The sequence below is a fragment of the Tyto alba genome, unplaced genomic scaffold (genome assembly GCF_018691265.1).
Source record: "Tyto alba isolate M040663 unplaced genomic scaffold, T.alba_DEE_v4.0 Super-Scaffold_2, whole genome shotgun sequence".
Lineage (NCBI taxonomy): Eukaryota > Metazoa > Chordata > Aves > Strigiformes > Tytonidae > Tyto > Tyto alba.
The window spans coordinates 63196354-63215040 of record NW_024881282.1 but is presented as its reverse complement, the minus strand read 5'-3'; the positions used below and the strand labels follow the sequence as shown (position 1 = coordinate 63215040).

Sequence of the window (18687 nt, the reverse complement as noted above, 5' to 3'; positions counted from 1 at the left end):
CTTTTTGGGATTGCTCCCTCCCCACCATTTTCTTTTTTAACAAACTTTACTCTAAAAAGTGTATTGAGCTGGTTTAGGAGAAATCTTATGAAAAAATTGTAATTTTCTTTTACTGCATGGAAAATGGGGAATGACTTTTAGGAATGGTGGCGTATGTTTGGGCATATGGGTATTGCAGCTTGAGAGATTGTTGTGTTGCTTTTTTTTCCCCACAAAACTATCTAGACCCAATTTGTGCATCTCACCCTGACCTCCCATCCCTTGTGTAACCTTCTTTGCAGGTGGGAATGAGAAATAAAATACTGCGTTTCTAGTATGGTGCTGCACAGCTGCTGGATGCCCAAATCACACCTGCATTCGGCGGGCTTCGTGCCCGGCCTGTTGTGGGATTCAGTGTGCGGTGGCAAAGGGGCAATGAAAGTTTTACTGGGGATTGGTGAAGATTTGGGGCTGGGGAGGGTGCCTTTGCTAGGAAAAAACAGCTCTTAATGCAGTGCAGCAGCACGAAGCAACACCTGGTTGTCTCTGTGGGTTTTGCCTTGCACTTTCAGGCAGGGCTACAGCCTTCGGGGCGGGCGGGGGCCACCTCCGAGGGCAGAGGCGGTTTGGTGGTCACAGAGAAGAGCCTGCAGGTTTCTTCTGCCACTTCAAACGACACGAATGAACTTGTACTACTAGCTGAAAGCCAGCAGCGGTTCATGGGCTGTAATGACAAATACGGGTTGGTTTGTTTTGGGGTTTTTTTTTGGCCGTAACAGCTCATTTGCCTGATTAGATGGACATGACTTCCTAACGTTGAGATCTTCTCTTGTGTGAAAGGAGAAGGTGCACGGGAATCAGTACACCGAGCGTTCCTCCTTCACTGCTCCCGGGGTGCGGCTGTGCTCCCCTGTGGCAGGAGCCCTGCGGGCCGCCGGCCGGCTCGCGGGCTGGGGGCTACCTTGCCCACTGTGCCTTAGCTGGTGCCACTGAGGTTTTCGAGCCCTCCGTGCAGTGACAGGTGTGTGAGAGGGATGTTTACCTTCCGTAGGCTTCCGCAACACAGGAAGACTGTTTTTTTTTTCCTCCTTTCTACTGGGGTAAGGAGTTCTGTGCTATCCCACTGAAAAATCCGAGTCTGTGCATTCGGCTTTCACACCAAACGACAGCAAACGACTAACCACCCGAGGAAACAACAGCCTCAACCTAGGGGCAGCACTCACCTCTCCCAGTGTGGCTCTCGCCTTGGAGCAGCTGTAAACCTACCCAGTGGGAGGACAGGGAGGTGGCTAACTTGACTTACCTGACACTCCCGGGGGTCTCTCCTTTTTTGTTCTATGTAGCTTACAGCATAAAGAGAGTGTGTGCATCCAAATTGTATTAGGTTGTCTTTTAAAAACAGGAACTGTTAACATTTGGAGTTAAAAAAGCTCCCCCCTGCCCTCAGATCTGCAGACTGAAGATTTGGATGAGTTATTATCTGAGCCAGATTTCCAGAGGGCTCATCTCTGCACTAAGCCAGAGGCTTTCCTTCATTATAATCACGGACTGTGTTTGCCTTTTGATCTAAGCCATGCTGAACTTCACAGGAAACATGTCGGAGGCAGAAAAGCCTAAGGCAAGGAGCCCTGCCCGACGAAAAAGCAAATCCTTTTGTCTGACTTGCCTTGTCTCCCAGATGCCTAGAATTATAATTAAAGCTAGAGATGTTTTCTAGATAAAATCCACGGCTCATTACTGCTTGTAAGTGAGAAGGATACTAGAAATAGTAGAAGTAAAATTGCATAAACATATTTTGAGTTCCTAAAAGTTCCTCATAGTTCAAGGGAAGGATCTGATGCTTCCAGGAGTTAAGCATTCCTTTTACTGACAGTAATTCCCACACAGATCATAATTTACATTATCTCTTCTGCTAACAGAAGGCCAAACTGCTACCTTAGATGTTGACAAACACGGAGGTTTGTATGCAGATGGATATACACTGATATACAAACGCATTTACCTATTAGGATTGTTAATCACAGCCCTTTGTGCTTTTGTAATGTAGGGTAGATATAAATGAACTTTGAGGGTTTTTTTGAGGTGGCTGGGAATAAGCAATGCAAAGCAGCACAGGACATCAAGAGCTGACTACTCCTGACCCTTCTGATTTTCACCAACCTTAAATAATTCTGCCAGCACCACTGTGAGACAAACAAAGGAATGTGATTGTCCCTGGTTTTACAGCTGGAGACACGCAGGAGCACCTGCTGTAAAGGTGTTCTCTGTGGCTGTTCTCACCGTTCAGAGGCAAAGCCAAGAACACAAATATTGGCCCATTTCACACTTCCACATGCTGTCCACCAGCAATTCCCTATCTCTCCTCTTATCCCACATCCCACATTAAACGTAAGCCATACTAATTTCAACATGACAGTGAATTGTTTTGCAGGAATAATGGCCAGAGATTAAAAACCTGTATGGAATTCCCCAACAGTGACGCATCTCACCAGTTTTAACATTTATCTACGGGGCGCTCGGATCTTCTGGGTCCTCCCCCAGGTCTCATTCTCACAGCTGATTTCTCCTGGTGTGGGACTGCCTTCCTGCCTCAGAGCACAGCAGTGTTTGCTTTAATGAAGTACCATTGCTCACTTGGACAAAAATCTTTCTTCTATCTAGACTAGCAAATCTGTGATCAAGAGGGCAAAAAATAATGTAATGCATCTCCTGATGTTAAGTAACAATTTCTTTTTATACCAACTCGAATACTGGGAGTTTTCTCTTTGCTCACTCATCTCCTCATTGATAAAAAAACCCCCTTATCTGCTGGTGATCACAGTCCCTCAAGCTGCTCAGCATTTTTAGATGAACAGCAAAGTTGAACTGGCCAAGTGGCATTTTTTGACCCGCTGCTTTGGATTTATGCTTCCTTATCTGGGAAAGGAGTTGGAAAAAAAAAAAAAAAAAAAAATCCCTGAGGCATCTGTGAGGATGCACTTTCAATTTTTGACAGGACTACTTGCTTCAACTTCCAGATCAAATTCTTGACCTTAGAGCTGGCCTCATGCATTAGCAGAGATGTCTGAGGGAAGTTTCCATCTACAGTGGCTAAGTTATAAATGAATACTTTGTCTAAAACTCTCACAGCACAAGGATAAGATTTCCTGAGGTAAGCACTAATGACAAAACACCAACCTTTCTATTAATTGTGCATGAACTAACACCAATTTTGCTAATGAGCTTCTGGTCTCAGTTTATAATGCTGATGTTTAATCTGTATAGGAAAAAGTACTTGCTTTTTCACACTTGAAAAAAACCCTAATAATGCAGTAAAAACACAGCAAGAACTACGTAAGAGCACGAATCACTCACTACAGATATATCTGTCTTCAGTTCTCTGACATTACTCACGCTTTGTTCTGTAGACGGAGAACAAAACATGTAGCTTCTGGAGGTACTTGAAGTAACAGTGGTATGAAGAAAATCCGTTGAGTATGTGGACTTTTTGAAAATTCAAATGAGGATAAAACTGACCTCTGTGCAGAGATGGGAATCAGAAGCCCAATGTGCCACCCAAACTGCCCAGAGAGTTTAAACCTGCTTTAAGCAAGAGCTTTAACTGTCTGGAAACCTCATCTAGACTGCCTGTAGTGTGAGGGATTCACCCTAATTGAACTCTGTAAGAAAAGGCAGTGATACCGTTGCTTAATTGTAAAGTTATTAGTGTCTTTTCATTAACTGAATGGAAAGCCAAGCCCTAGCTGTGGTGAAGCAGATACACCACACATTTAAGAACACAAAGTACAATCTGAGCTTTGAAGAAGCAGCCAAAAGACAGCAATGCTGCAATACACAAAATTTTATTTTTAAGTTTTCCTTTTCTGAAGGCAAAATATAATAGAACCTAACATCAATGTATTTTGTACAACAAAACAGTTTTCATATGAGAACAGACAATCCATGAAGAGTTTTTAAGTCTTAGAACTGCTTCCCTTTTTTATCATGCTTTCTTGTGGTCAACAAAAAGTTGGCACAGAAGATGTCATGGCAGTCAGTCAGCAGGCGTGCTCCCTCAGATCCTCGTCAGCTGGTGCCACAGACTGGAGGGCAGGATACTTTCTACTTTTTCCATCACAAAATTTAAAGGGGCAAAGAGGGTGCTGAGAAACTGCAAAGAAATCAGATATACATTCAGATCAACATCCAGGAGACAACACACCTGAAGAGAAAGCTGTCCAATAAGACAAGAAACTCTTGCTCCATTCCTCTGTAAAATCATCCAGCATGATAAAAATCATATCATTCACGTATCGACTTTCTGCCAAATTCTGAGCCTTGCATATATACAGATTTCTGGATTTTGCAGTAAAGAAAGCAAAAGCCCCATTTTTATGAGGATCAAAACGATGAACTACAAAAGTTTTCACACATTTAACGTCCTAGTTTCAGGTTCATACTGAAGCCATCAAAGCTCAAACCAAAACCTACTGAAGAGAAAAATGCTTTTTCATAACGGCAGAATCTGCCAGATCACCTCTCAGAGACAAAAAGTGTGTCTTTAGAACCAGGTTTAAAAAAGTTCTGTGTAATCTATAGATCTGCTGTATGCACTGTGGCATCACTAACGGAAATTCATCTTAACATCCTCCCTCTAATACAGAATACAGCCTGCAGTGTTGAAAGAGGTTTCAGTATATTAATGTTAAGACAAGCATATGTGGCAAAAATCAAGTGAATAGAGACCATTTTATCACGGGAAAAAAACACTACCAGCTACACATCTCAGAACTCAGGTACTCAAAGCACTCCCAAAATTCTGGAAAACACATATTAATGGTACTTTACGTTAATTGCAATTTGACTGTACACGTTACATACAGCTATGTTGGGACCCTATACATGTATGAGAGAGTATAGGAACATGAAAAGTCAGTCACCTTGAGAATGTGAACCCCGTGGCTCCTAACCATTTAGGCTGATGTGACTTTGCTGAAAATGAACAGTTCTGTTTGGAACTGATCAGCAAAGAGCTGCAAGAGGTTTGTGTTTCAGTTACTGCTCTGCAGTCAGCACAAAACACATAATCTTCTCTTACTGTGCTGATGTGTCTATGAAGTCTGCTTGGTAGGTCAGTATTAAAGCAAATCTGATACTGGATGTGTTCTCTTTTTGCCCAGAAGAACTCTGTCTCCTGACAAAAAAAGAGCATCAGACTTTTCTATATATACACTTTTCATGTGCTGAATTTGCCCCATATATCTTGAGGCACTTAAAGGATGCAGACATGGGGGTGTGGTCACCCTGTAGTCACTGAAGAGAACTAAGCACTTCCCGAGAGTAATTCTACCCATCCCAAGACTAGAACTGCCCTTTGCAATTGTCTCTTCCCTCTCTACCCCCAGCTGCAGAGGGAGCCGGGGCAGTTGAGCTTTGTCTTCTCCTGTAAAGCAAGGAAGACCGTGGCACAGCGCGGGGTGCTGGCCCGCCCCAGCCACACTCCTGAACTGTTAGCACAGCCCCGCACACGGTTCGGGCCCGTGCCTGCTAGTCTCTCCTCAGCAAAGCCAGGCAGAGTTGGAGGACAGCACAGGGCAGGGACAGTTCCCAGCAGCCAGCGGGGACGGGGCCATCCTGCCTTTGAAAGGAGGAGAGGTTAGCCGTACAGACGCCAACTGTGCTGTGTCACTTGACTTTAGAGCCACAGAACAAACAATATTTTATTCACTAATATAGATATGTCCTTGGTCTCTAATTTAGGCTCCTAAGTATCTAAAGTTAAATATGAAAACCACAATTTCAAAAAACGTTACAGGTCTGTGTGCTGCTGAAACGCAGCTACGTATGGCAAATGCATTTAAAACATTTCAGTACTTCAATATCCAACAGACAGAGATTATAAGCATTTCATGCTATCAAGCAGGAAAATACCTGCAAACAGTTTCACTGTTTACCAAAACTGGCTCTGTGCAGTGTTGAACTGTAAACACCTATGATGTTTACAATGCCTAAGCATTTTAAAGGCAATAGTAAGCATTCAAATCCTTTTTTTCCCTCTTGGACATGTTTGCATACAATACAGACACTACCTCATAGACAACTTGTTCATCAGGGGAAAACCAGGTAACGCCATCACCAGTAATGAGATTTTGTCATAAGCACGGATCAAAGGAAAACTTTTAACTGAAGCTGAACAGAGTATTTCAGTTGTGGTGCTAAAGGACAATCTGTATGATGTGCATCGCAGCTGGATTAATGTAACACCGATTTACTTAATCTCAGAGTTTGCCATTACTATTTTAAGTGGCTTAGCCCAAACAGAGGCATTCCCTCTGGTTAAGCTGTGAACTGTTTAAATATGTCCCTTTAATTTTGCCAAATGCAAAAGAGGGTATTTTCTGCTTTTTGAGTGGCACTTGATGTACATGATAAGCTTGCACCATCACATGTACTTGGATAAAACTCAGCTTTGTAACCAGTGCAAACTGCATACTTAAATCAATGGAACAAGAATCATTTGCCTGACAGTAAGTTGTATTGCAATTCATAGAAATTTTGTTGCTGAAGTAGTTGATTGTATCCTATAGTAAACTCAGCAAAGTATCTGTAGCTTAAAATGAGCCAAGTTTTTCTCCACCTGGCAAATTAGTTGGTCTACAAAATACATTTAAGTTAATGGATACCAAAGCCTGGCTTCACCGAAGTCCAAGCAAAATTTTTGCTGACAGGAAGAGGTTCAGGATGCCACTTACTCTCCTGTACAAGCCAAGGTAAACAACACCTGTGCTGGGGCTATCTGGCCAGAGGAAAGCTCCTGGTGCTCCTGTCCTCAGACACCACTGGCAGACGCTGATCTGGCTTGTTTGACACATGGTAGCATCCAGGAAGACTTAAGTCTGCAAGATATGGGTGGGTTTTTTAGGGTTTTTTGCCTTTTCTTTCGACAGACTGTTTTTTCCAGACAGAACAGAAAAAACAGCACCAGCAGTAGAGTGAGAATTCAGGGTGGCAGAACTGGTGATGGGAGACCTGTAAGAAGTTTACAATTATTATTTTGCAATTTAAAAGTAAACTATCAACCTGGCTATTTCAAAGCTGGCAGAAAGCAGCTTTCTGAGAGTGCCTCCTGAATAGCACCATTCGATTAAAACAGACTGCGAAAGTATCTTTTCAAGCTTTTCCACTGTGTGGCTGGTGTTTGCATGGAGAAACTGACTATTTACGGCTCACTCCTTGTGATCAGGTTTGAGTGTGCCCTGCTTCAGCGTTGGTAGAGGTCCAAGCAGATGAAATATCTCCCTGGGCAAACCTGCTTGCTGAACTGAGGTCTTATGCATCATACAGGAAATATTGAAACAGATCCCATCAGTGACCTCAGGCAAACAAAGGAGTCCCATCAGAGAAAAATTAGTCTTTCTGAAGTTTCACTCATTCTAAAAATTTAACTAGGCACTACACTTTTAGATGTCACTGTTGACTCGAATTATATAGTGACCCCCTTGTTAATATAACTGTCAATTTTATTTAAGGTATAGTCTTATTGCTCCCATGTTATGAAAGGACTTGTACTTATATATTTTTAACGATTTCCCAGGTATTGTTATCTTTCTGCATGACAATGAAAGAAATTCAATACTACCAACACTCTGCTGACAATTTTATTCAAGCCATGCAATCAGAAATTTGTTCTGCTTGTGTTCATATTTCAAGTGACTTCCAAAAGCCTTTTGTTAGAAAGCCTAGCAAAAAATTAAAACCACAAGCTATGAACACGTTTCTCCCTAACCGAGTGAAAATGCTACGATTACTGTCATTTTAAAGTTACTTATATTCAGTCTGACAAAACAATCAAAGAAGAACTGGATTCTTTCAATTTCATTATGGGAAGAGTCAGGCTTACTTCCAGGTACGACATTACAGAATTGGCTGGGTGCAGTTGGGAATATCTAAACTTGCTGCTGAGCTGGCAGGCAGCGATCAGAGCAGGTTCCGGCTCTAAAACACGGGTGTGCTGATGGGAGTTTGGTGAATTCCATCCTCCACTGAACTTCTCAGAAGAGGAAAGTAGCTTTAAAATACCTCTGATCTGTGCATCCAGTGAGGGAGTGCAGGCTGCCCTAAGTGACTTGTCACAGTGGCACAGGCCACCTTTGGCAGTCTCACATGGAGGGGGTCCTCAGCACCCAAGGGATTTTTCTGCCTCGAAGAACCCAGTGTCTGGGTTTAATGGGCTATGGAAAAGGTGCAAGAAGATGCTACCTGGAGTACAGGTCAAAGCCAGTTCCCAACATCCAATCATGCTAACTTACTCAGTCTTTGTGAAACGCGGTAAATATCAACTTGCAGTAACATAAACCTGGGCCATGATGGCGATATTACATCTGTGCAGTGCTTTGGGGATTGGCAGGCGTAAGAGAAGGAATAATCTTGACCTATTAAAATAAAAGTGTACGTGCAGATTTCACAGTGTAATATACTGCATCACAATGATTACCAGCCACACAGGAACAGGTAATTCAATGAACATAACCACAGCAACAGTCAGCACATTCATCTTATAGTTATTTTTGAAATTAGGTATTTATGAAATGATCTTCCCTAAAACTGAAATGGAAGAGCCAGGGCTGGCCAACCTCTTCTGTTCTGGTACAACCGCGTTTCAGAGCAATGTCTGCCATGATTTTCTTCACTCTCATACACCTGTGCTACTTCTCCCAGACGAGACAACAACAGGAGCTTTCTGAACCACAACCTTTCTACAGGCTACTAAATGAATGTCACAGGCTTAAATTCTGCCCTTCCCATGTACAACAAGAACTCAGCTGCTGCATGTAGTGGATTATGAAGATTAAGATATAGCTAAAACAAGTCACAATACGTGTTAACTGACATACTAACTGCATCCATACAGGTTCAGAGATCTTGAGCAATCTTGTCAACTTTATGCATGTAATGCAGCCCACATGTCAATTCTATTTGTCTGTGCTTATTTTACTAACTAGGCGTGTTACCTGCTCCGATATGCAGAACCTAGTAACCACATACAGAGTCCTGGGGTATCTATTCTACTAACACCAATGGCAGCTGCACTTACACATCAGGGAAATAGATCCTTCTGCTCTGACTCAACTCCCCAAACGCCTTTGGAGCCTGCAAGCTCCACACCATGGAGAAACAATTACTAACGTACCACCAGTGTAACTTCTGATATCTCTGATTGCACTCGGCAACCAAAGCCAGGTGAATTAAGCCCATGAAAACATCCTACCCATTTTCTCCAATTTCAGTAGCTCACTGACTGTAGCAGGAGCACTAAGTACAAAATCTCATCATACTGCCAGCTTGAGATGTATTTTTTGTTCAGGATACAAGGCTGACAAGCACAGAACAAGTCTAACAGGGACAGATTTGGGTTCATTCACTGTAACAGTATCAGAAAACTGCAGATTACATTGAAAGGGCCCCCAGACAGGGGTCATGCATTTAATTAAGAAAAAAAAAAAAAAACAAACACAAAAAAAGGCTTTACAAAGAAGTTTAAGATCATACGCCTGAGTTACACACCTATTGTCCACCAAATGCCCACATATATACTCAAGAAACATAAGAAAGTAATAATATTTCAGGTATGTTTCAGCACTTTTTGCAGATAAAAGTGGTATCTTTTGCTAAGCTAATCTTATTTTCTGTCTTCTAGAGCTAATGAAAGAAAATTCTTGATGCAAGAACTGCTGTACCAGACCTCTATCACTCACAAGCCTGGGTGGTAGAAGACCTGGTTCACCTGCAAAGGGAATCTCTCACCATTTGCAAAGGAATTTGAGAAAGTACTTATAATCTGGAATTTGGCAAAGCCTTTCAGCCTTGCTTCCTCCACCCCGAACCCTATGCACCCTGAATCAAAAGCACCAAAGACATTAAAAACAAGGCCCGGAGACTACTTTTGAAACACAAGACCTACAAGAGATACAAATATATTTGAGAAAATGTATTGCAACATAGGATATTCAGTATTTCCTGGAGAAGGAGACGAGCTTTTTATTATCCTAGAACTTTTCTAAGTGGATTTTTTTATATCCTAGCACACTGGAGCAGTGATGTTCTTGGTTTTGCAAAGAAAAAAGCATGTTTTAGCATAATGTATGGCCCTTCCCCTTCATCCTCCTACATTTACTAATCCTCAGTGCATTAAGAGAGGACAATTAACAGAGACATCCCTGGATGTAGTTAAGAAAAGTTACGAGGCAAATACTGAGACTATTTCCTTCATGACAGTTTGGGGAAAGAACACTGAAATTTGCCCTGGTTAACAGTACATTCTACTGCTCATACTAAGAGTTTCTATTGCACTGGAAAGCAAAGCACAGTCACTATGGCTCCATAAAAAATAGAGGGCTTCTGCAAACCATTATTATTAATTGTTTAATAAACATTATTAAACCAGTTTATTTTATTGGATTATATATGAAAACACAGATATTCCCTTCTTCCACCAAGCCTTTTTCAGCAAAATCACACAAGATCTAGCCTAACAAAAGAGCCATATAAATGAGAGCAGACAGTAGTGTGTTTTACTGATTAGCTCCCTTAACAGTTGTTCAAATCCCGCCTGCTCAGACATCCTTTGATGTTTTATTTATACTACTGAATATTCAGGTATCTAATACCCAGCAGTATTTAGCTCAGCTCTTCCTGCATCTGTCTCCCTGTTTACCAGAAGGGAGCAGCAGCAGAGAATACTCACAGCTTTTGCAAAGACCCCCATAAGCTCTGGGAACTGATGCGTCAGGAGGGCTAGCATGGCTGTGAAAGAACATAGTCCAGCAGTGAAGAGGATGAAGAAGGGAAGCTCTTTCTTGGGATAAACTGAAACTTCATGAAATGCTGTAGAAAAGAAGATGAGAAGGGGAATGCATTATACATTATAATAAACAAACAAACCCAAGCCAAGATTCTTACGTGGTTTAAACAGCTAGAGACACTCAAAGATGCTTTTGAAGGAAGAAGTATGTAGAAGGTCTGAAACATCTAAGGCCAACATTATTGTTGTGTCAGTCATCTCACTGCCAAATAATTCTCATCTAAAGATCATCTTTCTGGCTTACTGTGGTCCTATGTACACATTACTTTTGCCTTCTTTGTCTCAGCACTAGCTGTAATGCAGCTGTGCAATGACTAACCCTGGAAAACTAACCCACAACTAAAACATCCAGTTTTTTATGCAGGTTATTGACTAGCCACATGGCTGCATGTTTGCTAATGCCGATACACAGAGAGAGCAGAAACATGCACCCAGAAGTAGCAGTGAGACCAACCTCGCGGACATGTCGCTGCTTAAGCAGGCTGTAAAACTACAGCCTTTGTAACAGCAAATTGTAAGGGTTTAATCTGCAGAAGAAAAAGTTATCCTAAAAGTAGGACACATAAACATGTACTTCAGATTTTCAGAATTCTCTGTATGCTTATAACAATACAACATTTTTTTAAAGTGTTAAAACCTGGAATTTAAAGGAATAGTGAATTTTTAAGGTGTTTGTTAGTAGACACTAAAAGGAATACAGAAATTTCCTCAACTGGTATGAAAAATCACTCACTGTGCTTTGCAGAAAGCATCACTGAGAATGCTAAAAGGGCCAGAATAGGATGAGTGTTTTACTGGAAGAACATATCCCTTAAACTCTTATGGTGGCTCAGAATCAAGGTGAGAATTTGGCTGGGTTGTCAAAAGGTCTGGTGGACTCTTATCTGTCTGCTTCACTCATTCAGTACATAGTTTGGAGCTAGTTATGATAAATGCAAATTTTGAAACATTTTTTCTCATACAGGACCAATCTCAAGGCTTCCCATATACTCAAATCCAATCCTATGACTATTCATACACACAAAACATTACTCTTTAATTTTGCCTGCTTTCTTTGCTTCAGTGACCAGCTCTCATCTCATCATACTTGCAGACAACATAAGCACAGTGTAATCCAGGAACATGGCAGGACAATATTCTTGACTGCATTCATCCAGAGTGGAGTGGCTTCCAAAACCAACAGTAGGAATTCATGAGTTTAAATTAAAAGTAAGTATGATTTGGGGGTGTGCTAATTCAATCAGTTTTTTTTAAAAAAAAAAACACGTGTAATTTGTAATTTCCCTTTGATTTAAATTAAATTTAGAGATTGGAAATAACAGATCATGGACTTAATAAGTCTAAAATTTCTTGTGCTCAGTTTTTTGCATTTGCTTTTGACACAGGCTCAAACTTGTTCCAGTCTGTTATCCAGTCATGGCAAAAGTTTTGTGATTGATATTTTTAATGTGGATAGCCTATCAGATCTCAGTGTTCCGATATAATTCCAGCTGACTCTCCTTTAAAATACACACAACTAAAGGGTGTGGACAGGTATGCAAACCCCTTTAACCGGACCTGTGTCTGTCATGGAATGTTAAACCCTTCACTACTCAAACCCAAGAGATTTTGCAGTGAAAGGCATTTCCCATAACTGCCAGAGCAGAACACAACTGTCTGCATATGCTGTTAAAGAGTCCCTCGCTTCTAACATTTGACAAGAACGATTAGTTTTGCATCTAAAAAGAGAATGCTGAGCTATTCTGCATGACTTTGTCATTCCTATATCTCCTGACACTCCACCCTCCCCAGCTCAGCATCCCTCTGAGTAAAGCAAGCAGAGCACTCTAAGAGGTCTTGTTATAATTAGGGTGATTATAATGGGGTGGGGAGATATTGTCAGTTGCCAAGGAGTTCTGTGTAGTATCAGTGAGAATGTACTGTGAAGGAGAGACTTGCAAAGAGTGGATTTTCACTGTATTATTCTCACCTATTGTTTACTCACCTCGGCTTATAAAAAATGGCAACACATTTTTTCAGCCAAAACCAGAGAGGTTCTGAATGAAAGACTACAAAGAGTGCAAATGCCCTCAAAATCATCCTTCACAGCAGAAGCAGGCTATGTTTTACTTTTTCTAGAACAGATTTCTCTTTTTTCCTTCTTCAGTATCGACAAGGTGAGAGAAGAATCTCCTTCCTTGAATCAACTTGTATCGGCCTCCTCTGCCCTAACCCTGCAAACCCCTCTGCACTTGTGTGTGTTCCACTTGTGCTCACACAAAGTCCCACTGTGAGAAAGCATGTGGGAATGAAAAGTAACTGTTTGCGAGATTGGCTGCTTCGGCTCTTCCTCTGCATTCCTGTGCTTCACTGTATGCACTGCAATAAGTCTCATTAGCTTGGGCTGTAACACTTCTTGAGGGCTGGATCTGTCTTTGTTTCTGTATCTTGCAGAGCACTGGGAACACTGTTGGCACTTTGCTAATATGCCATAAACCTATATAACAAATAATTGAGGTAATTTCACATCAATCTCTCCATTAATAGCACACGCACCATTACATGGAGAAAACTCTTTCTTGCTATTTAAGATTGCTTTTCAGAAAATGTCAAGCATAACCTGTCAGAATAACAGCTGTGTTAATGATCCAGCTGTCCTCAAGCAGGTTTGATCTTGCCTTGGAATTTAAGTAGCTAGTGTGTCTACAAATGACTAACAAGGCTGTGCCACTGTGCTTTTGGTTTGATGGGATTTTACCCTAGATGAAAGATCAGACATATTTTCCAGTGTCTTGGCAAGAAAGAATAGCAAGATCTAACTGATTTATATCTCTTCTGTAATCTCTCTCCCTAACACTGTCAGCAACAACAAAGATAGCTAATTGTTATGAACTATGGCAAGAAGCTGCCTCTTAAACCATCATGGGAGCTCCAGAGACTCACTGTCACTGTTATTCTAATCCAGTGTATGCAATTTAAAAGGCATCAGTGCAGAGCAGTGCTGCAATACCCAGGTAAATGATTCTTTGATGTCAACAATAAGAAGAGAAAAGTTGAACATACATGGTAGTAGTTCTCTATCTGCAGTTTCTGTACAAATAGGGTAAGGGTAGAAAAGATGTCCTTTTTCCAGTGGATAGGGGATCATTCTGAAAGCTGAAAAGAAAACAAGACCGTGCACAAGTTACTATAAGTGTGGCAGTCACTAGACGTACTTAACTGTATTTACAGTTTTGAAAAACAAATGTAGACAAAACATAACATTTAGATTTGGTTGCAAACAATATATAAATTGCTTATTTAAATGCCAAAATATAAATCTACGCTTAGCTTTTAATCCTCCAAACACTTATGCTTGATTTTATTCTTAGGAGAAAGTTTTACACATTTTGTCTTGGGCTTTTAGGCTGCAGAATTTTTAAATTTCAGAGGAAAGAAGTGTATCTGATATAACAGGTATAGCCTACAAAAATGACCAGCTAAGCTTGTGAATTCAGGCCAATACTTGCAATCTCTCTGCATCAAGAATAATTGAAGTTTTGCATGGAAAAAAGTACACTACTTTTTTCCCATCACACACCAGCAAACCAGGTAACACTGATGACTCAAGCCCAGAGAACCAGTCTTCCAACACAGTCATGTTCTCATTTTATATTTGGCAACCAAAATTAATACTAAATTATTAAAACCAGATTCCTCACATGCATTCTTTTTAGATGTAGCAGATCAGCTCAGGTTCCAATATAAATCTTCAGGTCATGGATTAAATAATACTTAATCTTATGCATTTTTAAAATTGAAAATAATAATAGGGAGAGAGGGAAATGGATTACTAAATCTTGACAGTGATGATGTTATAGGCCATCTGAGTGTGGCTTATGGAAACATCAGAATACCTGACTGAATTATAGCTTTGCAATCAAGGCATTCTTTTCCATTATCCTATATATTATTCTCACTGTTAAAATGTCATCAACATGTTATTCTCACTACTCCTAAGAACATCAGTCATTGAAGCAATATTTTCCTCAACAGATGTCCTAGAAGCAGTGTATATTTTAGATGTTAGGTACAAGCCCACTGCCACATGGTAACACGCCATTATCTCTCGCTCACAAGGCAACTGAGGAATTGGTTTAAAATACACAACACCTCAATAGTTTCAGTTGTGCACACTGCATCTGAAATAATGTTAGCTGTATAATTTATGCAATTATATGAGTGCATTTATTCTTGACTACTATGTTGAAAGCCATAGAAAAGAAGGCAGAAATCCTCAAATATTGTAAGCCAACTTAGGCTGTAACGCTCTTCCAATATGAAACCCCCCCTCCCCATGGCACCCCAAAAAGCCAAGTACAAATACAATAAGACAAGCCTTTATGATCTTCACATGCCACAAATTTGAGTGTCTGTACAAAAACATATGTGGAGGGATGTTCAAGGCTCATTACTTCAAAATCACTAACACAAGTTTTTCCTTCCAGTTTGACTTAATATTTAAAGACAATCAAGCCTCTTCTGCCTTACTCTAAATCACAGTAATATTAAGATTCTAATCAAAATAAAAAGGGATGATAAAGATGTTGCTTTTACAAAACAAGTGAAAAATGTCTGAATAGATTTTGCTGAATTTCAACAGTCATCTTTGACATTAGACCAAATATGGAATATTTACAGCAAAACATTTGTTTAGCAGTGTTATCAGCCATAGAAGAAAATGCTCTGGATCATCTGTATCAGTTTGTGCTTACGTTGGTACTGCTCTGCCTCACTCTTACAGTATTAGCCAATCCTATTTTACATTAATCAGTTCAGGCAGCACAGAAGCAGTTTGCCATTTAACTGTGTGCTTGTTAGAAAAGCTACTGTAGTATTTGAGAACGCCCAGGTTTTCCTTCTTCATGCAAACCACAGGAAACATGACACAAGTTTAGAAACTGAGAGTGATGAACAAGCACCTCAGACTCTACTGAAATTTGATTACACTTGAAACTACAGACCTTCTGTACAGATCACCTGGACCAAACCCAGAGGAATGTTTCACGTGGTGTCACTTGGGCTTTTTTAGTGGTACCGCAAATAAAACTGTACTTTGACTGATTGAATGAAGACAGAGCAGGAAACAACCAACATTCCAGTTCGATGATCATCATTGTTTTTATAACCTCACTTTTCTCAATTGTTGAATGCAATTTGGGAAAAACACTCTGAGAATTTCACAGTTTAAAATATCACAAAGACATGTCTGCATAAATTTTCTTAGAGGCTGCCTTAATTAGGAGTGACCTTATTGTCCTCAGAAGCATTCAAAATGTAGCTCCCAACTGACTGACGAAATGTACTTAATTCTGCCCAATTCCCACAAGGTCAGAACTGAATAGTGTATATATGTGGGCACTAAATTACTATATACAAGCTACTAAAGTGAGACGTGGTTATTTAAGCACACTGACGGAACAGTACGCTTTAAAGACATGGCAAGTACATAAATACATAGAAAGAAAGTGAGGGCAACTGACCATGTACTATATGTAGACTGTTGGTTAGAACTAGTATTTTATTAAGTTTAATTTCTCTGTCATGTTTCCACTGCTTTTAACTTACAATTGCACAGAGATGCCAAGGAAACCTTTTGCAAGTAAAGGACATGAGAGTGACATAAATAGTTTACTACATCCATAAAGAATATTACCCAGACTAAGATATGGACCAAAAGTTATGATTATTGGACTGAAACCGTTAAAACCCATGGGAGTCTTTATGCGTGAACAAAACCTGAACAAAATTCTTGAGGACTGCTGCACTGTTCATCTCTCTCTGAAATCACTGTGCAAAATGAATTATGGATTTTTCTTTAGAGGTTATGCAACAATACTCTTTACATCTTTACAGGCTACTATACAAATATTAGCTAATAAAGTACATATTCAGATTGCTGTGGAGGTAATTAGAAGAGGAATCAGTTAATGTAGTTAGAAGGAAATGCCCTACACTGCCTTCAGGCACATATGACTAGATTTCTTAAGTGGCAGGAGGCCTGCAGGGGAGCCAGCCACCTGTGCCAAAAGCTGGTCCTTGTAAACAGCCCCTTAGGGACTCCCCAGACTGACAAAGCAAAAGAAGACCTATTCAGGATTCCCTGCAAAAAACTGTTCCATAATGATGGGATAAATCTTGGTCTAAAGAAATTCTGCAAGCATGTGGAATAGAAGAAACACTACATGTAAAAGCAAATCACTGAAAATAAGCCACTAGGAAGGAAGCTACAGCAGAGAAAATAACATACTGGGAGAGCTGACAGGAAAAGAGCAAGCAGGTAGGACAGAAAATGATGCAGCAGAGCAAACCCCAGGCACCAATGGTATGGACTACCGAGCAAGGTGTTCTGTACACCTAGAAGTAAAGCCATTGGTTCCTCAGGGAGCCTACACTGCAAATTAGGCAAGTTCAGGACATTTCATACAGTAACTGAGACAGTAAGTCACTTTTACAATAAAGGTAATAAGTGAATTTCAGTAGGAACTATCACGACAAAGTAACTTTTCTAATGAAGCTAAATGAGAACAGCAAATGGAGCAAGCAAAAAAAAAAAAAAAAAAGTGGTATAATAACATATGAAGAGGCTGAAAGAGAACAGAATAAAGCAGAGGAGAAAAGGGGAACTAGATTACATAAAGAAAAATCTGCATTAAAAAAAGCCCACAAAGGCTGATTATAAATGATACTTTTTGGTACTGTGAAATCTGAAAAAAACCCCACATCTCAAAGACAGGATAAGACAGGTTAGAAGGTTAGTATATGACCTTTGGAGGATATATAATCCAACCTCCTACTTAAAGCAGGATCATCTTCAAAGTTAGGTCTGGTTGCTCTGAGTCATGTCCAGCTGAGTTCTGAGTATCTCTGGGGATGGAGATCCCACAACCTATCAGCAACCTGTTCCAATGCATCACCACTCTCATTCTGAAAATACATTTCTTATGTCTAGATGAAATCTCTCTTGTTTCAACTTGTGTTTACTGCTTCTTGTCTTTCTGCTGTTCCGTTCTGTGAAGACTCTGACTCTGTCTTCCATATCATCTCTCCGTTGGGTGGCAGAAGACAGCAACCCGATGCCCCCTTTACCTACCAGTCTTTTCCAAGTTGAATAAAACTAGGTTCCTCAGCATCTTTTCCTACATCACATGTTCCAGGTCCCTACACATCCTAGTAATCCTCCACTGGACTCTCTCAAGTTTGTCAATTAAAAAAAAAAAACCCAAACACCCTCATAAAATACTGTATTGTTTTATACTACATATTAATATTCATCTGCCTGTAAGTCATGTATGTACAGTCATAATTTCCCAATACCAAAGCATGAGTATCTCAAAGAAGATGGGAAATTTTGTTCAGTATTACACAGAGAACAGGAGATTTTGGAACCCTTTTTCTCATTAAATGAAGTCTGTATTTTCAGTTTGAATTTCAAATATTTCAATGCTGGTGAGGATATAAATAACCTCCAACATTCCCACATACCATACTTCACAAAAAGCCATTGTTTTCTCATGACATTCAATAAAAATATTTTATTCTCTCCTTTGTCAGAAAGAGAATTACTTACTGCCTTCCCATGTACAGTGTAAGAGATTCAATGCCCCCTCTACTCTTTTCCAGTGTTGAAGATGAAAGAAAGCATATGCTATTGCTTCACTGTCCCCTCTCTTCAGAATATGTTCAGGGGGCAGAATTAAGCTTTTCATTTCTAGTAGATACTGCAATAAAAAAGCAGAGCACAATTATTTCAGAGGTAATAAAAACCACAAAAGGCTGCCTGCAATTCTACAATACACACTGAAAGGTCTATTTCCCTAAAGTACTCTCCCTCATAAGTGTTTCATCAA

General features: G+C 40.2%; 1 protein-coding gene across 5 annotated transcripts in view; it reads right to left on the bottom strand.

The window, feature by feature from the left end:
* Positions 1-3807: 3807 nt before the first annotated feature.
* ST7 (suppression of tumorigenicity 7) overlaps positions 3808-18687 on the bottom strand; it is a 154245-nt gene continuing 139365 nt past the window's right edge. For 4 of the 5 annotated variants that reach the window (XM_042792437.1, XM_042792436.1, XM_042792438.1 and 1 more), the window contains 4 exons: positions 18408-18558; positions 13862-13954; positions 10703-10842; positions 3808-4129 (listed from right to left, as the gene is read on the bottom strand). In XM_042792437.1, coding sequence (XP_042648371.1) covers positions 4034-4129; positions 10703-10842; positions 13862-13954; positions 18408-18558 — 480 coding nt within the window. In that variant the 3' untranslated portion in view covers positions 3808-4033. Of the gene's footprint in view, positions 4130-10702; positions 10843-13861; positions 13955-18407; positions 18559-18687 lie in introns of those variants that run through there. The other variant, XR_006165305.1, reaches the window with a different exon arrangement.